The 18,559-nt window shown below is 36.9% G+C and overlaps 1 protein-coding gene across 4 annotated transcripts in view; it reads right to left on the bottom strand.

Moving 5' to 3' along the window:
• Lola (longitudinals lacking) overlaps window positions 1–18,559 on the bottom strand; it is a gene marked incomplete at its 3' end in the record, with an annotated part of 56,018 nt that overhangs the window by 3,767 nt on the left and 33,692 nt on the right. The window contains 1 exon segment of one of the 4 annotated variants that reach the window (NM_001163844.1): window positions 7,144–7,359. In NM_001163844.1, the coding sequence (NP_001157316.1) occupies window positions 7,160–7,359 (200 nt within the window). 4 annotated transcript variants of the gene reach the window in all.

Here is an 18,559-nt window from a genome sequence, read left to right as displayed (position 1 = left end):
AAGAATTACGAAAAGACCGATTTGTGGCTATTCTGCATATGGGCCCTTAAAGTACACCGCCGTTTTGCCCTGTAACTGCAATAGGGCACTTCGCAAGGAAACTGCGGGTTCTTCCCACACTCGTACTTTAAGTGCGTGTTCCTCGACTGCTGATGTTTGTATATTTTGGGACACTGGGGGCATGGAAAACCCGTCCCTAAAAAGGCACAGATAAAGTATCGCTAAAAATGAAACAAACAATTAAAGCAACACAAAAACACTTTTTTTCATCACAAATAGCACTGATTGTGTAAATTTTGGGACAATGAAACGCTGTTAATATTAAAACTGTATTTGGGAAGAATTCAAAAGTTGATAATAAAATTATGTTTGCTGATCATGTGCCTCCTTAAATGTCCTTTTCTTTTGGCGACGTAGGAACAAGCGTTGCATTTGAAGGTTGGCGCTTTGCCACACTCGTATCTCACGTGTCGGTATAAGGACGTCTGGTGGCTGTACACCCGACGGCATTTCGGGCAAGTAAAGACACCTAAAATTGGCATCAGTTAGGGTAGTTTGGAATAAGCATACAGTAAAAGGAAACAACTTTTATTATTAAATATGACAGAATCATTTATTAAAAAAGGAAAATTATTCTACACGGGTGGCAGACAGTGAACCTTTTGCACGTGCTTACGCACGTGAACCTTCTGATAAGCTCTGTAATGGCACAAATGGCACTTAAACAAGGGCTCTTTCCCACAGTCGTACCGCATGTGGCGATTGAGTGCGGTTTTAGACTTGTACTGTTTCACACAGTTTTCACACTTAAAAGCACCTGAAAAATGTGTTGTTAGTCAACGGAAAACGACCAGTTTTTGTTAGCAATCAAACACGATTTCAAAAGCACGTTTATTGATTAAGCGAATTACAGCGATTTGACTGAAGGTGTTGTTTCAAAAGATAACTCCTTTTGTGCGTTTTGCTACAGTAAGGACACGTAAACATTTGTCCTTCGTTATGTTGCTCTCGGTTATGCCGTCGGAGCTCGTACGTACGTCCGAACTGTTTTTGGCAAATTTTGCACACAGTTCCACCTAAAAGAAGAAAATTGTACATAAAATTACGACAAAGTAGACCAATAGTTTTATTCAAACAGTACAAATTTCATTTCTTTTTGTTAATGACAGCGTGACACTGCAAAATGTGCCTTTTCAAATGATACGTCCGTTTGAATTTTTTCGGGCAAAAGCCGCAATTTTGCTGTTTGTAACTCTCGCCGTGCTGTTCTTTGTAGTGTCTCGTCAGATCGTAGTGCCGCCGAAATTTCGTTTCGCACTGCTCGCAAGATAATTTCAAACGATCTAAAACGAAAATAATTGGAGTAAAATGGACAACATTTGCACAAACATGCTACAACTAGAAAAATCCTCTTTCACTACACATTTCTGAAAAAGCAATTATTGAAACTAGGAGAGGTTTGTAATGAAAATGAGTCGATTTTAGCGTTTTATTAATCCAAACCCCATTAAAATAAAAATACATAAAAATATGACTACGCCACTAGGTGAACAAAAATATATTATTTTGATTTTAAGAACACTAGTCTAGCCAAATTAATTCTAAATAAAAACAATGTTTAACTTAGTGTTTCCAAAAGGGTTATAACCGTTTGGTTAAAACTAAATAACAAAAAGTGAAAAACAAAATAAAATAATAATCTTAAAGACAACATTTGCATAAATGCCCTCCAAGGACGGTATATTAAAATAAAACAATTACCACTATAAATATCCCAAGGGTATAAATATATAATTTTCTTTGAAAACCATTCGAAAATAGTTATTGCTTTGTGAAGGCACCTTTTGGTACGATTTATTGCTGAACCTGAATATTGCACTACCAACTTGAAACTGCTTTCAAATTGCCTTAGGTACAAGAATATTGCTCGCAAGCGCTCCAAGCCAGTTGGAAAATAATTACCTAATAACATTCCCCCAATAATAAAATAGAATAAGCGGACCCGCGAAGCCCAAATAATTTCTCAGAAATGATTGTCAAAGTTTCGGCTACTAAATCGTGACTAGTACAGGAAAGCTTGCAGGGGCCCCCCAGGTCCGAGCGAATTGGAAGACAATAAGACCCTAAACCCGCTCAAGTCTCGCGGCTAAGTAAAATCTATGTAACGAATTGTACTATAAAAATGAACCTTTAACTTGAACACTTATTCCGACTTGAGCTCAGACTTTTGGACGATGGAATCGTTGAGCATCATCAGCTGGGGGTGGTGTTTGCGCACGTGGACCCCCAGGTTGCCCTTCTGCTTGGCCCTGTACGGGCACTGCGGGCACTGGAACATGGGCTCCTTGCCCCCGCACTCCACTTGCTCGTGCCGCCGCATCGTCGACTTCCAGCGGTACCTTTTGCCGCAGTGCCGGCAAGCAAACAAAGACTCGTTACTGTAACCAGGTCGCACCTGCTGTCCTGACAACACTTTAAATTTGCGCATACTCGAATGGCCGTTCTCGCCATGCTTGCGCATCCTTTTTACAGGGTTGCGAAGCAAATTTTGCAAATTTGGTGGAAGCAATATATTATCAAATTCGAGAAACTCTGAAATGAGAACAATGTATTAGTGCACGAAATCGCAAAATCAAGCAATAAGAGAGCTTATGTACAAAGAAAAGAAGCAGTTATATACACACGACAAAATCAAAAAACAACAACAAATCATAATAATTTATTAAAAAAAAAAACGAAAACAACAAGTTGCGACGGCCAACCTACAATAAAAACGAAATCAAAAATTAATCAAACGTTGGAACAAAACTTACCGTTTCCGCAGGATAGGGAACAAATAAGATAAAACTATTCTAACTATCGTAATTTATTAATCACTTTTTATGGCGGGTATGTAGGTGTACTTTAAGATTGAATCTAGTTCTAAACTTCAAAGGACACTCAGGACAACCGAATCTTGGTTCCTTGCCACAATCGAAACGTTTGTGTTGCAAAAGATTTTTTCGGTGTTTGTAACTGCGACCGCACTCGCAAGCGTGAGGCCGGCCTGAAAAATATTAATTAATTTCATTAAAAAACAAACACTAGAGCCGAAATTTTCCTCTCTCAATTTCCACACAATTTTACCGGAAAATATTTAACTAGAGAATCGTAAGAAATGAGAAACGTTAACACAAACAGATAAAAATAGGACGGGCACAGGTATCCCATTATTTATCTAAATTCGAATAAAAATACCAAATAAAACCTTGTCAAATTTTGAGAAAGAATTCAAATTGGTGTTTATTGGCCTGAATTTACATTGTTTGCATTTTGTTGGTGCGCAAAGTGGACTAAAACTGCATGTCTGCGCCAGGCGTACTTAGAAGTAAACCTTTTTTGGCAAAGTTCACACTGAAACTTTTTCTCTTTTCCACAGCTCTTCATATGGAAGGTCATGTTGGACTTGTATTTATATTTCCGACCACAGATAGGGCACTCAAAAGGCGTTTCGTAAGGACCTAAAAAAATAGAGTTATTAATGCGTCAAAAGCAACAATGAAGAATGGTTGAATGCCTTTTCCAAATATAGTGCTATTCGAGGTTATTTATTTAATTTATCAAAAGTTGTACATCATTATAATAAAAATAAATTAGTCTAGTGTTAAAATACATAATAAACTTGCACCAAACTTACAAATTGTCTTTCCTCCGCTCTGCTAAATAATGCTATATACAATATAATTCCTAAACGTTATAAAAATATAGAATATTTCGATTGCACCAAAACCGCTAAATGTATTGTTCTATTGCACCGTTTACTTATTGTAGGATGAGCTGAGCACTTCGTGCTTGTGTTCTTTGTGTTTGGCCATGACGTGCATGACGAAATGTATTTTCTGCTTGCCCTTGTAAGGGCAATACGAACACTTAAACTGCGGCTCTTTTCCACACTCCCATCTCCTGTGGTTGTACAAGGAGCTTTTGCGCTTGTACGACCGCCCGCAATTATCACAAACAAACGGCCCAGCATCTAACATACTGTAATCTGAAAACAGAACCCATTAATACGACGCCTTGACAAAATCGTGCGAGATTAGATGAGAGATAAGAGGTGAGTAATATTTACAAAAGTTTTATTTACACTCGGGTTCAATATTTACACAACTTATTTTTGGGATTGCATTAGGAGTTCTTTATTGCGATGGGCGTTTGACAGGCAGTGTCTTTGCAACACGTGGTAAAATTTGCAGTGGAAATCGCAGACCGAACAGTGGTAGCGGGGCGATTTCCCGCAATCGTTCCTCAAGTGAGTGTACACGGACGATTTGAACTTGTAGGTTTTCCGGCAGCTAGGGCAAAGGTACAAGCCGCTGGGGCTCATTTTTATCTTTTTGTGCATGAAACGAAGAGCGGCTGAAAAAGAAAGGACTTGTAAGAAGGGCAAGCGAGCCACTACTTTGATTGTCTACATTAACTATGTACGGTCAAATGTTTGCGAAGGTGCGCATTGTGCTTGAACCTTTTCAGACAGACTTTGCACTGAAACTTGGGTTCTACGCCACATTCGTACATCATGTGCCGCTGCAGATGGCCTTTGTGCTTGTAGTGCGAGCCACAGCGGCCGCAAGCATGACGTCCACTCTCCGTCACGTATGACGGAAATTTTGTGGCTGAAAAATTAAGCTCGTTAATATCTTGCCAGAAAATCACTCATAGAAGACATAACATTTATTAGTAAACATTTCTAAAACTTAATTTCACTTTTTGGTATCTTGTGAACAATCATAACATGTCTGGAGTAATTATGCTTGTGTTTGGAGGCATAGGTGCACAAAGGACAACGAAACTGCGATGCCATCCCACATTCCCACTTTCGGTGCGTGCTCAGGGAGCTTTTATGCATGTACCTGTTTGGACAATTGGGACACTTGAACGGACGAGCTAAAATAAACACCATTTATTAAAATTCAAGTAAACAAACGCAAAACCAAGCGAAGAAAGCAAGCAAATGAGACAATTTATTTAACAATTTTTTGTGGGGTAATGGCTACAAAAACTAATTTGTTCATTTACTTCCCTTTAAGAGAATTTTTATTTTCGACATTGACAGCTTATGCACACAGACTAAGTGGGAGACGAAGGTGTACCGATATTTGGGCTTATAGGGGCAATGGGGGCACTGAAACTGTGGTGGAATTCCACACTCAAATTTCCGATGTTTGTGCAGAGAAGTTTTGTGTTTATACGAATGGCAACATCTTGAGCACTTGAAGGGACGGTCTAAAATAAAAATATGAGTTAAAATAGCAGGCGCAAGTCACTATAACCGGGGATGAAGAGAACACGAAACAAACTTTACACAAACTTACATTTATTAAGTTATATTAAAACTAGGACACGTAATTAAAAACAATTTCATTCTTTTGTAGCCTATGCATACAAATCATGTGTCTCACATAGTTGTATTTTCGTTTCGACGTGTAATTACATAGAGCGCACGCAAAACTTAGTTTCCTGGGTCTCTCTTCCTTACTAGTGCAGCTTCCATCAAGTGCACCTAAAACGAAAATCACGATATTATGTGTTTTGGTGTAACTCGCGTCAGTGTGCAATTATTCAAACAACAAAATACAAAAACAGAGTTTATTGAGACTCGAGGTTTAACATAACATCGTCTTTTAGCAAGTTGTGGACGAGAACCACATGTCTGATGTAATTGTCTTTGCGTTTCGATTTGTAATCACAGTGGAAACACTTAAACTGAAACTCGGTCCCGCATTCCCACTTGAGGTGTTTGTTGAGTGAGGCTGGGTGCTTGTAAGTGTTCGAGCACTTTGGACATTTGTAAAAAACATCTACGATAAAATATTAATAATTGGGATTGATAATTTGCCTAAGTGTACCTTGACGAACTACAACTATCTGTTCGTTTAGTTTGAGTTGCCTTTTGCTTGATTCCGTGTGGTCCTTTGAACATGTTACAAGATTTTTTTCAGCTGCTTGATCAGTCCCAATCCATAAAGGATCAACAACTGGAAATCAAAACAGAACTTCACCAAACGCACTTTGCTGCTATAATTTTGTTTAGGGAAAAATATACACTCGGAAAAAAACATTTTATTGTTCCATTTTTAATAAGACGTCCTCTTTGCTATAATTGTGTCTCATTACAACGTGCCGCACAAAGTTGTGCTTGTGTTTGGAGGCGTAACTGCACAGAAAACACTGAAACTGGGAAGCGACCCCACACTCCCATTTTAGGTGTTTGTTAAGCGAACCTTTATGTCTGTAGGAGTTGGAACATTTCGAACATTTGTAGTGCGTTTCTACAAAAAAATCGTGTCAGTAACAACTAGCATTAATTTTGCATGAAATGAAAAAATCATGACACTACTAAAGGGTTTAGACGGACAAACAGTTCGAAAGTTTTTTGGCTTTTCCCAACTTTTTTTTTTTAAACATGTTGGCCGACATGGAATTTTTTTGATACCCAAGCTAGAAAGCGTCACAGAAAACGGTAAAAAATGAACTAAATATATTTAGTTTATTTGACTGTACAGCACATACAACTAGGTGAACATGAGTTGTTTCTTGGACATTTTGTGGATAGTAGCCATGTGCCGAATGAAATTGTTTTTCTGCTTGGTGCTATAAACACAAAAAACGCACTGGAATTGCGACTCAAGTCCACACTCCCACTTCAAATGTTTACTTAACGAGCTCTTATGTTTGTAAGAATTGGCACATTTTGGGCACTTGTAAGGCAGATCTAAAACAAAAACTAAGTTAGTGTTGGTTAGAGAGCCAGTAATCAGCCAGCACCGCAACCAAGTGTGTAAAACAAATAAAACAACCAAAAGCCAGTTTAAATTTATTTGAAAACTTCGCCGTGTTTAACCTGCATGTGGCTAATCAAGCTAATTTTTTGCTTGCCCTTGTAAGGGCATTTGCTACATTTGAACTGGGATTCGACCCCACATTCCCACTTTAAATGTTTGTACAAGGAACTCCGGTGCTTGTACTGACGACCACACCTCGAGCAAATCACTCGAAAGCCACCTGCAAGAAGAAAATTAAAAATAGTGCAAAGAATACCAACAAACAATACACAAAAACGTTCACTCCACAACCTGAAAGTGTGAAGAGGTCAAAAAACAAGGCTTCAATTTATCAATTTTTATTGGAAAAAAAGGGTGTTGTCAAACGTTAGGTGTCTTTTATGTACATGCATTTTGAGATTGTATTTCCGCTTGCACTTAAAGTCGCAAATGCTGCACACGTAAACTTTGTCTTTGCCGCAATCGAAGGCTTGATGCACGTTTAGAGTGTTTTGGTTCTTGTAGGACTTTTTGCACCTGCTGCACTGCCACATCAGATCTAAAAACAAGACAGTTAGAACCTAACGTTGCCACTGCAAGTACTAAGCTAGTGTTAGACGTGAAAGAAAAATAAGCACAATGTTGGATGAAAGTTTATTGAAAAAAGTTCAAAGAGTGGAATAATACGACGTCTTGAATTCGTCCAACCAGTCTTGGTGGCGTCTGCACACATGCAGCAGAAGATTGTACTTTTGTTTCACCTGCTTGTCGCAGTACGGACAAGCGAAGAGCTTTTCTTTGCCGCACTCGTACTTGACGTGGCGCATTTTCGACGATTTGCGCAAATACACTTTGTCGCACTTTTCGCAAGGATACTGCTCTGTCAAGAAAATGCCTGAAAATGAAACCGTACGTATAAAGAAATCAAACAAAAATTAAAGAAAGTGTTAGTCTACCGTCTAAAAGAAAAGTTAGTACAAGAGTTTGCAATTTATTCAACAACTCCACGTTTACAACTATGCACTAAGCGAACATGTCTCTTCAAGTTGCCCTTCATTCTGCTTTTGTAGGGGCACTGAGTGCAACAAAATGAGCGTTCTTTCTGACAGACGTATTTCATGTGTTTGCGCAAATTAATTTTGTCTTTGTATGGGCGGTTGCACGATGGGCACCAATATCCTGAAAGGAAAAAGCTGGATATCAATTGAACTGTATATTTCGGGCACACTTTCAATACAAACTAACACAATTTATTTACAAAACTACAAGTATTTTATTGCTGTTTAAAATGTACACTATTGATGTGCTTCTTCATGTTCCATTTAATTTTACACTTGTATGAACATAATGGGCAACAAAAGGACGGCTCCTTTTGGCACTCGTACTTGACATGCTTTCGAAGCGACTCTTTATGCCTGTACGTTCGAAAACACGTCTGACATCCAAACGATCCTAAAAGCACAAATGTGTTGGTTTTTCACACAAAACTTTGACTAGTAATGATTAAAAAAACAGCAGATTTTTTCAAACATTTTATTTACAGTTACAATGACCTAGTATTTTCCATGCATCCGGTCAATGTGTATCTTCAAAGTCCATTTTCTTTTGGCTTTGTATGGACAGCGAGGGCAAACAAAACTGGGCTCTTTCTGGCACTCATATTTGATGTGTTTGTGCAAAGATTCCCTGTGCTTGTACGCCCTTCCGCACGTTTCACAAGCGAATTTCCCTAAAAAGGCTTCAATGAATTTTGTCCCTTCAAAAATTCAGCAAAATCTAAATAAAACAACCAGAGTCATGTTTAAAATTTTATTTGTTCCTTGTTCGTAACTTTAAATGCACTCTATCAACATGTATTTTGAGATTTCCCTTCCTTTTGGCCATGTAAGGACAGTAAGGGCATCTGAAAGTCGGCTCTTTTTGGCACTCAAATCTGATGTGCTTTTGCCGCGACTCTCGATGTCTGTAATGCCTGCCACAAGTCTCACAAATAAACTTCCCTGGAAGAAAAGTTGAGTTTAGAAGGATGTAAAAAAAATTGAGAGATGGGAAAGTAGGTACGTTCAATACAGCTTTATTCTGTCAAAATGCATGCGTCTACAATGGACTGTTAAATGGCCTTTTCTCTTAGCTTTGTAAGAGCAAAAGGGGCAAAAAAATGACGGTTCTTTCTGACACTCGTATTTTAGGTGCTTCTGAAGCGAGACTTTGTGTCGGTATCTTCTACCACACGTCACACAAACAAACTTGCCTAAAAAAGAAAAAGCTGAGATTAATTGAATTAAAATTATACGCACTACTAAAATTTTATTAAATACTCACTAAAGTAACAAACAGCAAGCAAAAGCATTCGCAAATAAATAAATAGGACAAGTTTCGTTTATTGATTAATTTTTACGTGCATATTCTTCACATGAATTTTTAAATTTCCCTTGGTTGTCGATTTGTACGAACAGAATTCGCAGTCAAAGGTGCGTTCCTTCATGTGCACGTTGTTCACATGAATCTTTAGATTGCCCTTGGTTTTCGATCTGTACGAACAGAACTGGCAGAAAAACGACGGTTCTTTCTGACATTCGTATTTCTGGTGCTTGTGAAGCGACCTTACATGGCGATATTTCCGACCACAAGTCGCACATTCGAAAGTTGCTGAAAAGTATTCGAGTGTTATTGGCATTGCTCTTCGATTTAATCGAGTTATAACTAACTATAAATAAAAATCTAACGTTTGGGAAACGTACTTTATTAAAAAAATAAACGTTTTTCGCTCTTCTACAGTTTCATGTGAATCTTAGTCACGTGTGTCTTCAAATTCCCTTTAGTCTTGGATTTGTAAGAACAGTACGTACAGGCGAAAGACGGCTCTTTCTCACACTCGTATCTGAGGTGTTGCCGGAGCGTTTTTTTATATTTGTAACGCCTTCCACAAGTTGAACACACAAATGATTCTAAAAAAATGACGCATTAATTGGGCAATTGTGCGAGATTGTTGCTGATAAAACAAAAATAGAGATAATTGATAAGATTATTTATTTAGACCCAAGTTGACGGAACACAGTTATGAACTCGTACATAATGCGCCTTCAAATTCTCCTTCAGCTTCGCCTTATAGGGGCACATTTGACAGCAAAAGCTGGGCTCCTTCTGGCACTCAAACTTGACGTGCTTCTGGAGAGACACTTTATGCTTGTAGGCTTTCCCGCACTTTTCGCATGCAAATTTTCCTAAAATAAGCAAAATCAAACACAGAAATTGAAAGCGAAGGACCCCAACAAACACCCAGAAAAACACCAAATGTTTTAGGAAAATTTATTACTAGTTCTTAAATGAATACGGTTAACATGTGCTTTAAGATTTTCTTTTCGCTTAGCCTTGTAAGGGCACTGCGGACAACAGAAAGTGGCCTCTTTTTGACACTCGTATTTGATATGTTTGTGAAGTGATTCCTTATGACTGTATGAACGCAAGCAAGTTTGACAGATGAACCTAACACCTGAAAGACGACCAAATGAGACAATCGTGAAGTTAACAATACGGAATGAACTAGTACATTTTTTATAACAAATTATTGTACGTCTTTATTTAGTTAGCGTCTTTTTCTTGGCATTTTTAAGTGAACACCTCTGATGTGTTGCTTAACATTAAACTTTCGCTTTGACTGAAAGGAACAGTAGGGACAACTGAAAAAGGGTGTATGGTCGTATCCTTGGTGCCTCCGAAGCCCGGTTAGTTTCTTGTAGGACTTGCCGCATTTCCCACATACGTATCGTCCTGAAAGTGGTCAAAAAAGTTAAAAACACAAAAATTAACAAAATAAAAGCAGAAGCAAAACGACATTTTGTTCGTTAGCGTTTATTTGTAGCGTTTACACAATTTACAATTTTTTCGCACTGACAGACATAAATAAACAACCCCAAAGCGCAATTACAGTATTAAAAGGCAGTCTTTTTAACTCTCTTTAATCTAAGATGTACACCGTTAATGTGAATTTGCAAGTTTCCCTTAGTTTTGGCCTTGTATGGGCAATAGGTGCAAGCAAAACTGGGCTCTTTCTGGCACTCGTATTTTACATGTTTCCACAAGGAAGGGTTATGCCTATACTTTTTCCCGCAAGTTCCGCATTCATATTTCCCTGCAAAAAATAAACATGTTTAAGGACCAGTTCCCAAAAAGACGAACAAATTAAAGAATTATTTATTTTCTGGAATAAACCACATTAGCAAAATTTTTTTTGGTGGATCTTGTCCGCTTTATTTTCAGATGCACTCCGTTAAAGTGGATTTTCAGATTGCCTTTAGTTTTAGCCTTGTACGGGCAATGCGTGCAGCTAAAAGCCGGCTCTTTCTGGCAGTAGAATTTGATATGATGGGAGAGGTTTGTTTTGTACATGTACGATTTTCCGCACGTCTGACATGTGAAAGAGTGGCCTGAAAGAAAAACAACGTTTAACACATTAAACAAATAGTTGCGTGAAGGACGTTTCCAAGGGTGTAAATAAACAGGGCGACCGTTATTATACTTTATTCAAAACGATCAGTTTGATTATGGAGACTATAAACATGCATTTTTAAATTCCACTTGCTTTTGTACTTCCTCGAACAATATCTACACTTGAAAGCTGGCTCTTTTTGACAATAAAACTTTCGATGATGGTTCAAAGCACTTGTTCGCTTGTAAGACTTCCCGCAGGTGTCGCACACAAACTGACCTAAAAACAAACAAAATCAAATGCAAAACCACATCGAGGTGGAGACCTACAATAAACATTTTATTTTAAAACTTTCATATGAACGTGATATATGTGAACTTTCAAATTCCATTTACTTTTTGACTTGTGGGGGCAATACTGACAAGGGAAAGCCGGTTCGTTTTGACAATAGTATTTTTTATGGTGGTTAAAGGCGCTTTTCCGTTTGTAGGACTTCCCACACAGGGTACAAAAGAGTTTACCTAAAAATTTAAGACTCAGAACAACGAAACAACAAGCGATTATTTTACAGCTAGTTTACTTATAAGATTAACGGAATTAATTGTGTAAAAATGCAAGTAATGGTTCTTATTTATTTGCAGGCAATTTTAATGTACAGCGTCGTAAATGTATTTTGAGGTTCCAGTTAGTCTGGGCTTTATACGAGCAGTTAGTGCACTGGTATGCCCGCTCATTTTGGCAATAGAACCTCTGGTGTTTCCCAAACGAATTTTTATTGCGAAATTCCTTGAAACAGTCCTGACAACGCCAAGGACCTAAAACAACGATTGTTAGAAACAAGAGCATCAACTAATTTAACTAACAAATAGTGTATTAACAAAAATTTTATTTTTATAATTCAGGAAAGCATTTATCTACTGGAATTTTTATTGGAAACAGAATAACATCGAGTCTATTTTTTAGTAAGCATAACGAAGTCGTAAGACTGATGCTTCTGTTGCGTAAGGAACTGATGTTTGCTCATCATGTGTCCCACCACTGTAGATTTTTGCTTAGCCCTGTAAGGACAAATGGGACACTTGAACGCAGGTTCTTTCTGACATTCGTACTTTTGGTGTCTCCACAAGGACCTTTTGGCCTTGTACACCCTTCCACAAGTCGCACACGCGAACGAGTTACCCTCGAAGTTACCTAAAAGTAGAGTGAGTTAGGTGTGGGAAAAATCGCCATAAAAGTGTGCACATTAGTTTATAAGGTAACATTAAGGCGCGCGTGTTTTGACGCTATGTGTGCCGTTTTTGTTTGACAATGATCAAGGTTCCTTCTGGGAGGTAAGCCTGTAAGTGCGACCGCATTTGGAACAGCCATAGGAAGAATCTAGAAGCGAAAAAATAAATCGTAAAACTGAAAAGTTTCAACAAAAAATTAAAACACACGTACTACTTTAATTTTTTATTGTCTGATAAAAATAGTAAAGCATGTTTGTTGCGGATATGTCGCTTCAGATTGCCTTTGAGATGCGTTTTAAAAAGACAATCGTCCACATTGCACCAAAACTGCGGATCTTTCCCACACTCGAATTTTTTGTGTTGGCTCAAACCGCACCTGTACATGTAGCTTTTTCCGCAGTTGTCACACCGATGCAATTTACCTGAAAATCAAACAATTAATGTCCGTTCGTAAAAAAAACACACAAATTAGACAAGTGCTTTATTGAACAAAACTTGGTTCCGGTCAGAATAATGTTTCGCAGTCAAGTGCGTTACAAGATTACTTTTTTGTTTGGCTTTGTAAGGACAATAAGGACACAAAAACGTCGGCTCCTTCTGGCACTCGTAGCGCAAGTGGCGCTGCAAAGAACGCCGTCTTCGATACACTCTGCCGCATTTCCCGCAAACGAATCCACCTAGAACAAACCGAAAAGTCAAATCAAAACTCAACTTTATAAAGTTTTTATTTAACAAAAAAATTATCACAAATCATAGCTCGATGTTTCTGCTTAATGTGTGTAAGCAACGCGTTCTTATATTTGGCTTTGTGGGAACAGTGAGGACAGCTAAAGGCAGGGTCCTTGTGACATTCGTAGCGCAGGTGTCTAAGAAGAGACTTCTTGTTTTTGTAACAACGAACGAAGCACTGGTCACATCTGAAATCACCTACAAAAAAACACACTATTAAAGTGAAGAAGTTTATTGACACACACCCATTTTATGTAAAACATAAACAGCAATACTCAAAATCATGATTCATTAACACATTAGAGAAACCTAAAAATATACCAAATAACTTTAAAACACATAAGGAAAGAAACACTGACCTAAAAACAATTTAAAAAAAAATAAAAGGCGTTTTCACAAAAACTCAAGTATTTATTTGAAAATCAAGCTCTACACTAAAAATATCAGTGGTGCATCACTCTGAAGTGTCGTTTCACGTTGGATTTAACCTTCGACCGGTAATGGCATTTGGCATCTGGACATTTAAATTGTGGTGGTTTTGCACATTCGTACTTCTGGTGCTGTCTCAAACTGCCGAGATATTTGTACATTCGCTTACATCTTCTGCAACTATAGGGAAGCCCTGAAATATCGCATCTATCAGATATAAGTCCCATCACAAGTGCAATGTTAATATACAAGTATCTAGAATTTTTGTGCTGACTCATGGCATGTATCTTAACGTTACCCTTCTTTTTGGAGCGGTACGAACAACTCGGTAAAGGACAACGAAAACGTGGTTCTTGGTCGCATTCGTAGCGGATGTGTTGAGCTAAACCAGACTTATATTTATACATGCGATTGCATTTGCCACACGTAAAACGAATATCTGAAAAATAAAGGGTGTTATCGGCAACTGTATTCGTCTTAACTAACAAACATACGAGGTTAAAGCTTCAGAAGAAGAAGAAAAAAGTGTTTAAAAAACATTTCAATTATATTTTGTACTGTACACTTGCTAAATACTACAACTTGTTGCTTAACAATATCAAGAGAATATAGTTAAATGGATCATATTTACATTAGTAATTGTAAAAACATCATTCATCATTCGTAGTTTTTAGCATGCTTTCTTACATTATGCAACTTTAAACAATCTTTTCTGTGACTGGTATAATTACAGCCTGCTTCAGAGCAAGCAAATGGTCGGTCTTTCCCACACTTGTATTTTGTGTGATGCGTCAATCCTGACTTATATTTGTACCGTTTTTCACATAAGTTGCACTCAAAATATTTACCTAAAAGAAAAGTTTATTTCAGAAATGTAATGTAGTTTTTTTCTAAAGTATTTTCATGAGATACTTGAAAGTGGATAAAGCCGTAGAAAAAATTGTATGTACAACACTGGAGAAAAGTCTCTTCCCCCATTAATTCATCTTCTGGAGAAAACTGTTTTCAACGTAGAACCAAAATATTAAAAAGTAAACTAAATATAGGAAATAGACAAGAATTTATTATAAATCTTTAACAATTATGTACAAACAACATACTAGACAAACCAACTTGTTTAAAAAACACAGTGTGTAGATTAAATAAATGAACAAATGAAAAGTACAGGAAAAATAAAAAAAACATTTTTTCAAAAATAATTATTGACTAATAATTATTCAAGTGAAAAAATGTAGAAAACCATTTATTATTGTTACATTTCTCGTTTCTTCATCTTTTTTCATTGCCATTCTTTAGTTGATAAAGATATCAAAAATTAGATTAAAATCATGTTGTGTAAAAATCCTTGGCGGTGCTAAAAACATTTAAAACAATTTTTCATCCAAACTAAAAGCATAATCTGCAAAGTAAAATATTAAAGTTAAACTATACTAATTTTTTCCTGTACCTTTCAAATAAAAAAAAATACAAAATATATCTATCTACAAAAGGTATCTCTTGATAATAAAACAGAAGTCAAAGTTTGCTATTAAAATTTTATTTTTTCCTCTATGGATATGATTTTTTCTTATTTGGTTTACAATTCCTTGCGATAAAAATTAATTAATTAAAAATATTAACACAAATAAAACATTTGCCATTGGTTCTGATTGGTTCATTCTGGACCTGAAGATATTGAAATTAATCAGAAAATTATGATTTGTAGTGTAGACCTAAAAATTATTAAAAAAAATATTTTTTCAAGTATCTAATAGCAAACGCTGAATTCTGTGAGTTTAATATTTATAAAAATATTAGCGAATGCCATGCTTGGACGCAATATGGGCCTTAAGAAACCGTCTGGCCTTAGCCTTGTGAGTGCAACCTGATATGGGGCAGATGAAAGCTGGATCTTTACCACACACGTACTTCTTATGCTCCCATAAGCCCCTTTTCCAACGATAACTTTTACTACACTTATCACAAGCATATCGCTTTTCTGCTAAAACAAACGTAAGAGTAAAAAAGAAGAAATACAAATACATAAAAATTGAAAAGTTTGCGTCCCAAAATTAAACAACAATTTTCCTGAAACAATTTATTCAGTAAGTCTGATACAGGCGGCGAATCTACATTAACTTAACCTAACCGAATACAAGTTAGATATAATATTCGTACTCTTTATGTCTCTTAATCATATGTTGCTTTACATTTCCCTTTACTTTAGCTCTGTACATACAACCTTCAACCGGACAAAAAAACTGAGGTTCCTTCCCACACTCGTACTTCTGGTGCTGCCTAAGCCCTCGTTTCCATCTATAAGAGCGATTGCAATTCACACAGACGTGCACGTTGACTCCGTATGTCATGCATTCGCCTAAAAGACTCTATATTACAACATATTCTTAAGGAGACAGACGCTCGCAAAGTGTTTCAGATTTATGTTTTTTGCTACTTAAGTGTTGCTTCATGTTTACTTTAACTTTAGCTTTGTAAGTGCAACCTTCAAACGGGCACACAAACTTTGGTTCTTTGCCGCACTCATACTTCTGATGCTGTCTCAGATTTTTCTTCCACTTGTACACACGATGGCACATGTCACAAGAAAAGTACGTTCCTGAAAGACATCAAAATGAGTAAATTAAGAGCGAACTGTAGTATCGTTTTATTAGTTTAGGCAGCTACAGGACGATTATAAATTATTAAGACTATCTGAGTGTTTGTTTAAAATATGCAAATGGAGGTATCTTTTTATTTTGGCCTTGTACGAGCAACCGGCAAAATAGCACATAAATTTCGCCTCTTTGCCACACTCTAGCTTCTGGTGAGATTGCAAGTTCCTGTAGTACTTGTAGGAACGGTGGCAGTTGTCACAATAGAACTGATTGGTAAGTCCGGATTTGTCCCGAGTTTTATACGTGTATGGTCTTCCACCTAAAACTGCAAATAGTCAGCGAGGGACTTGACAACAAGTTCAAATGCAACATTAACTATACACAAACAAAAACACACAAAAAAATTATTAACAACTTTATTCAAACAACAATTCAATCTGTTTTAAAAAACTCAGTTTGTATGCAATCTAAGCCCAGCTCTTGCATTTTTCTTTGGTTGTGTTTATTGTTCATATGCTTTATCAAATTCCCTTTAAGTTTGGCCCTAAAATTACAACCTTCAAACTGACACGCGAACTGTGGCTCTTTGCCACATTCACACCGCAGATGGGCCTTTAAATTCCTCAGGTACTTGTAGGTTCTAGGGCAGTTTGGACAACAGTAAGGCTTAGTCACAGCACCTAAAAAGTACGTTTCTTAGGTCCAAACAATCGAAAACATGTCAATCAAAAGGAAATAAATAGTTAATGCTTCAGTATCGTTTATTATGCAAAAAATCTTAACAAAATTATCCAATTAAATCAATGCCATGCTTGTTAAAAATATGCTGCTTGAGATTGCCTTTCTTCTTGGATCTGAAAGTGCATCCCTCGTATGAGCACACAAACTGTGGTTCTTTACCACATTCGTACTTCTGATGAGATTTCAAATTGTGAAGGTATTTGTACCAACGGTTACAGCCGCCACAGCAAAATTGCTTTCGGTCCGCCTCATCAATTAGTTGCATACGTAACCTTCGGTTACGGTAAATCAGGTCTGAAAATTTATTATGTCAATAAAAATACAGCAACGAGTTTATTAAGGTGTTAGTAGAACTAGGAGAAAACATTACAGCTACAAAATTATATTCACACATTGTAAAATACTATTGCCAGTCTTTCAGATTTTCAACATTAACCTTATGCTTATGTAACAAGTGACTCTTCAGATTACTTTTGTAATTGCAAGAATGGGTGCACAAGTGACACTGAAATTTCGGCAGTACTCTTGAACACTGGTACTTAATATGCCTTCTGAAAGTATGTCTGGATTGGTAACACTTATTACATTTGTGACACGTGAAGGGTTCTTTGAAGTTCGTCAAACCTAAAAAGAAGCCCAATGTGAAATACGAACAGATGAGCTATTAAGAAACAATACAGTTTTTGTTGAGTGAACTTTATTATAAATAAACAAGATACAAATTTCACTATTACCCTAAATTAGCAGTATATGGAGTTAAATACAATTATGAGATTGTTATGTTGAGTTCTTTCAAATGGAGCGTCCGAATGTGGGCATTGAGGTTGTCCTTCCGTTTTGACTTGTAGTTACACCCATCAACAATACACTCAAATTTCGGCGCCTTGCCACACTCGTATTTTTTGTGTCTACTTAACGAATGCGAGTATTTGTAATGCTTGCCACACTCGTAGCAGAAATAGACATTACTAGCTAAAACCAAAAAATTATATTACCAGCGGTGAAATTTCATAGAAGGGCATGCTACCAAAAAAACTACAATTTTGGTTTTATTTACAAAAAGAAAAGCACTTGCTTACAGGCATTTATTATTCGAAAAACTACAATCTGCACTATAAATGTTTAAACTCTAATTGAACCTATCTAGAACGGTCGGTCTTGGAATGTGAGGAAACAACTTGCAACGTCGCATGTGAACCTTAAGGTTCGATTTTTGGTGGAAAGGCTTGTTACAATAGTCACAGAAAAAAGACGGCGCTTTGCCGCACTCGTATTTCATGTGTCTTCGCAAATTGGGTGAGTATTTGTATTGCTTGCCACAAGAAGGACAGTAAAATGCAGGTACAACTAAAAAGAAGTGAGTGATTACCACCGTAGTAGACGATTTGATAAGCATGCTGGTTTAGTACAAAAAATGCTACACAAAATAACAAAAACCTAAAATTATCGGGAAAAGAAAAACGAATAATAAAATAAAAACTATTTATTACTTCACACTTTTGCACAAATAACAAAAACAAGGAATGTTAAGCCGTCGGGGCGACCAGTTTGCATCGTTTTAGGTGGGCCTTCAAATTAGACTTTTGGTGGAACGATTTGAAGCAAAAC

The sequence above is a fragment of the Tribolium castaneum genome, chromosome 1, assembly GCF_031307605.1.
Source record: "Tribolium castaneum strain GA2 chromosome 1, icTriCast1.1, whole genome shotgun sequence".
In the NCBI taxonomy this organism is placed as follows: domain Eukaryota; kingdom Metazoa; phylum Arthropoda; class Insecta; order Coleoptera; family Tenebrionidae; genus Tribolium; species Tribolium castaneum.
Note: the sequence above shows the minus strand (reverse complement) of the source record. Positions and strands in the feature narration are given on the sequence as shown.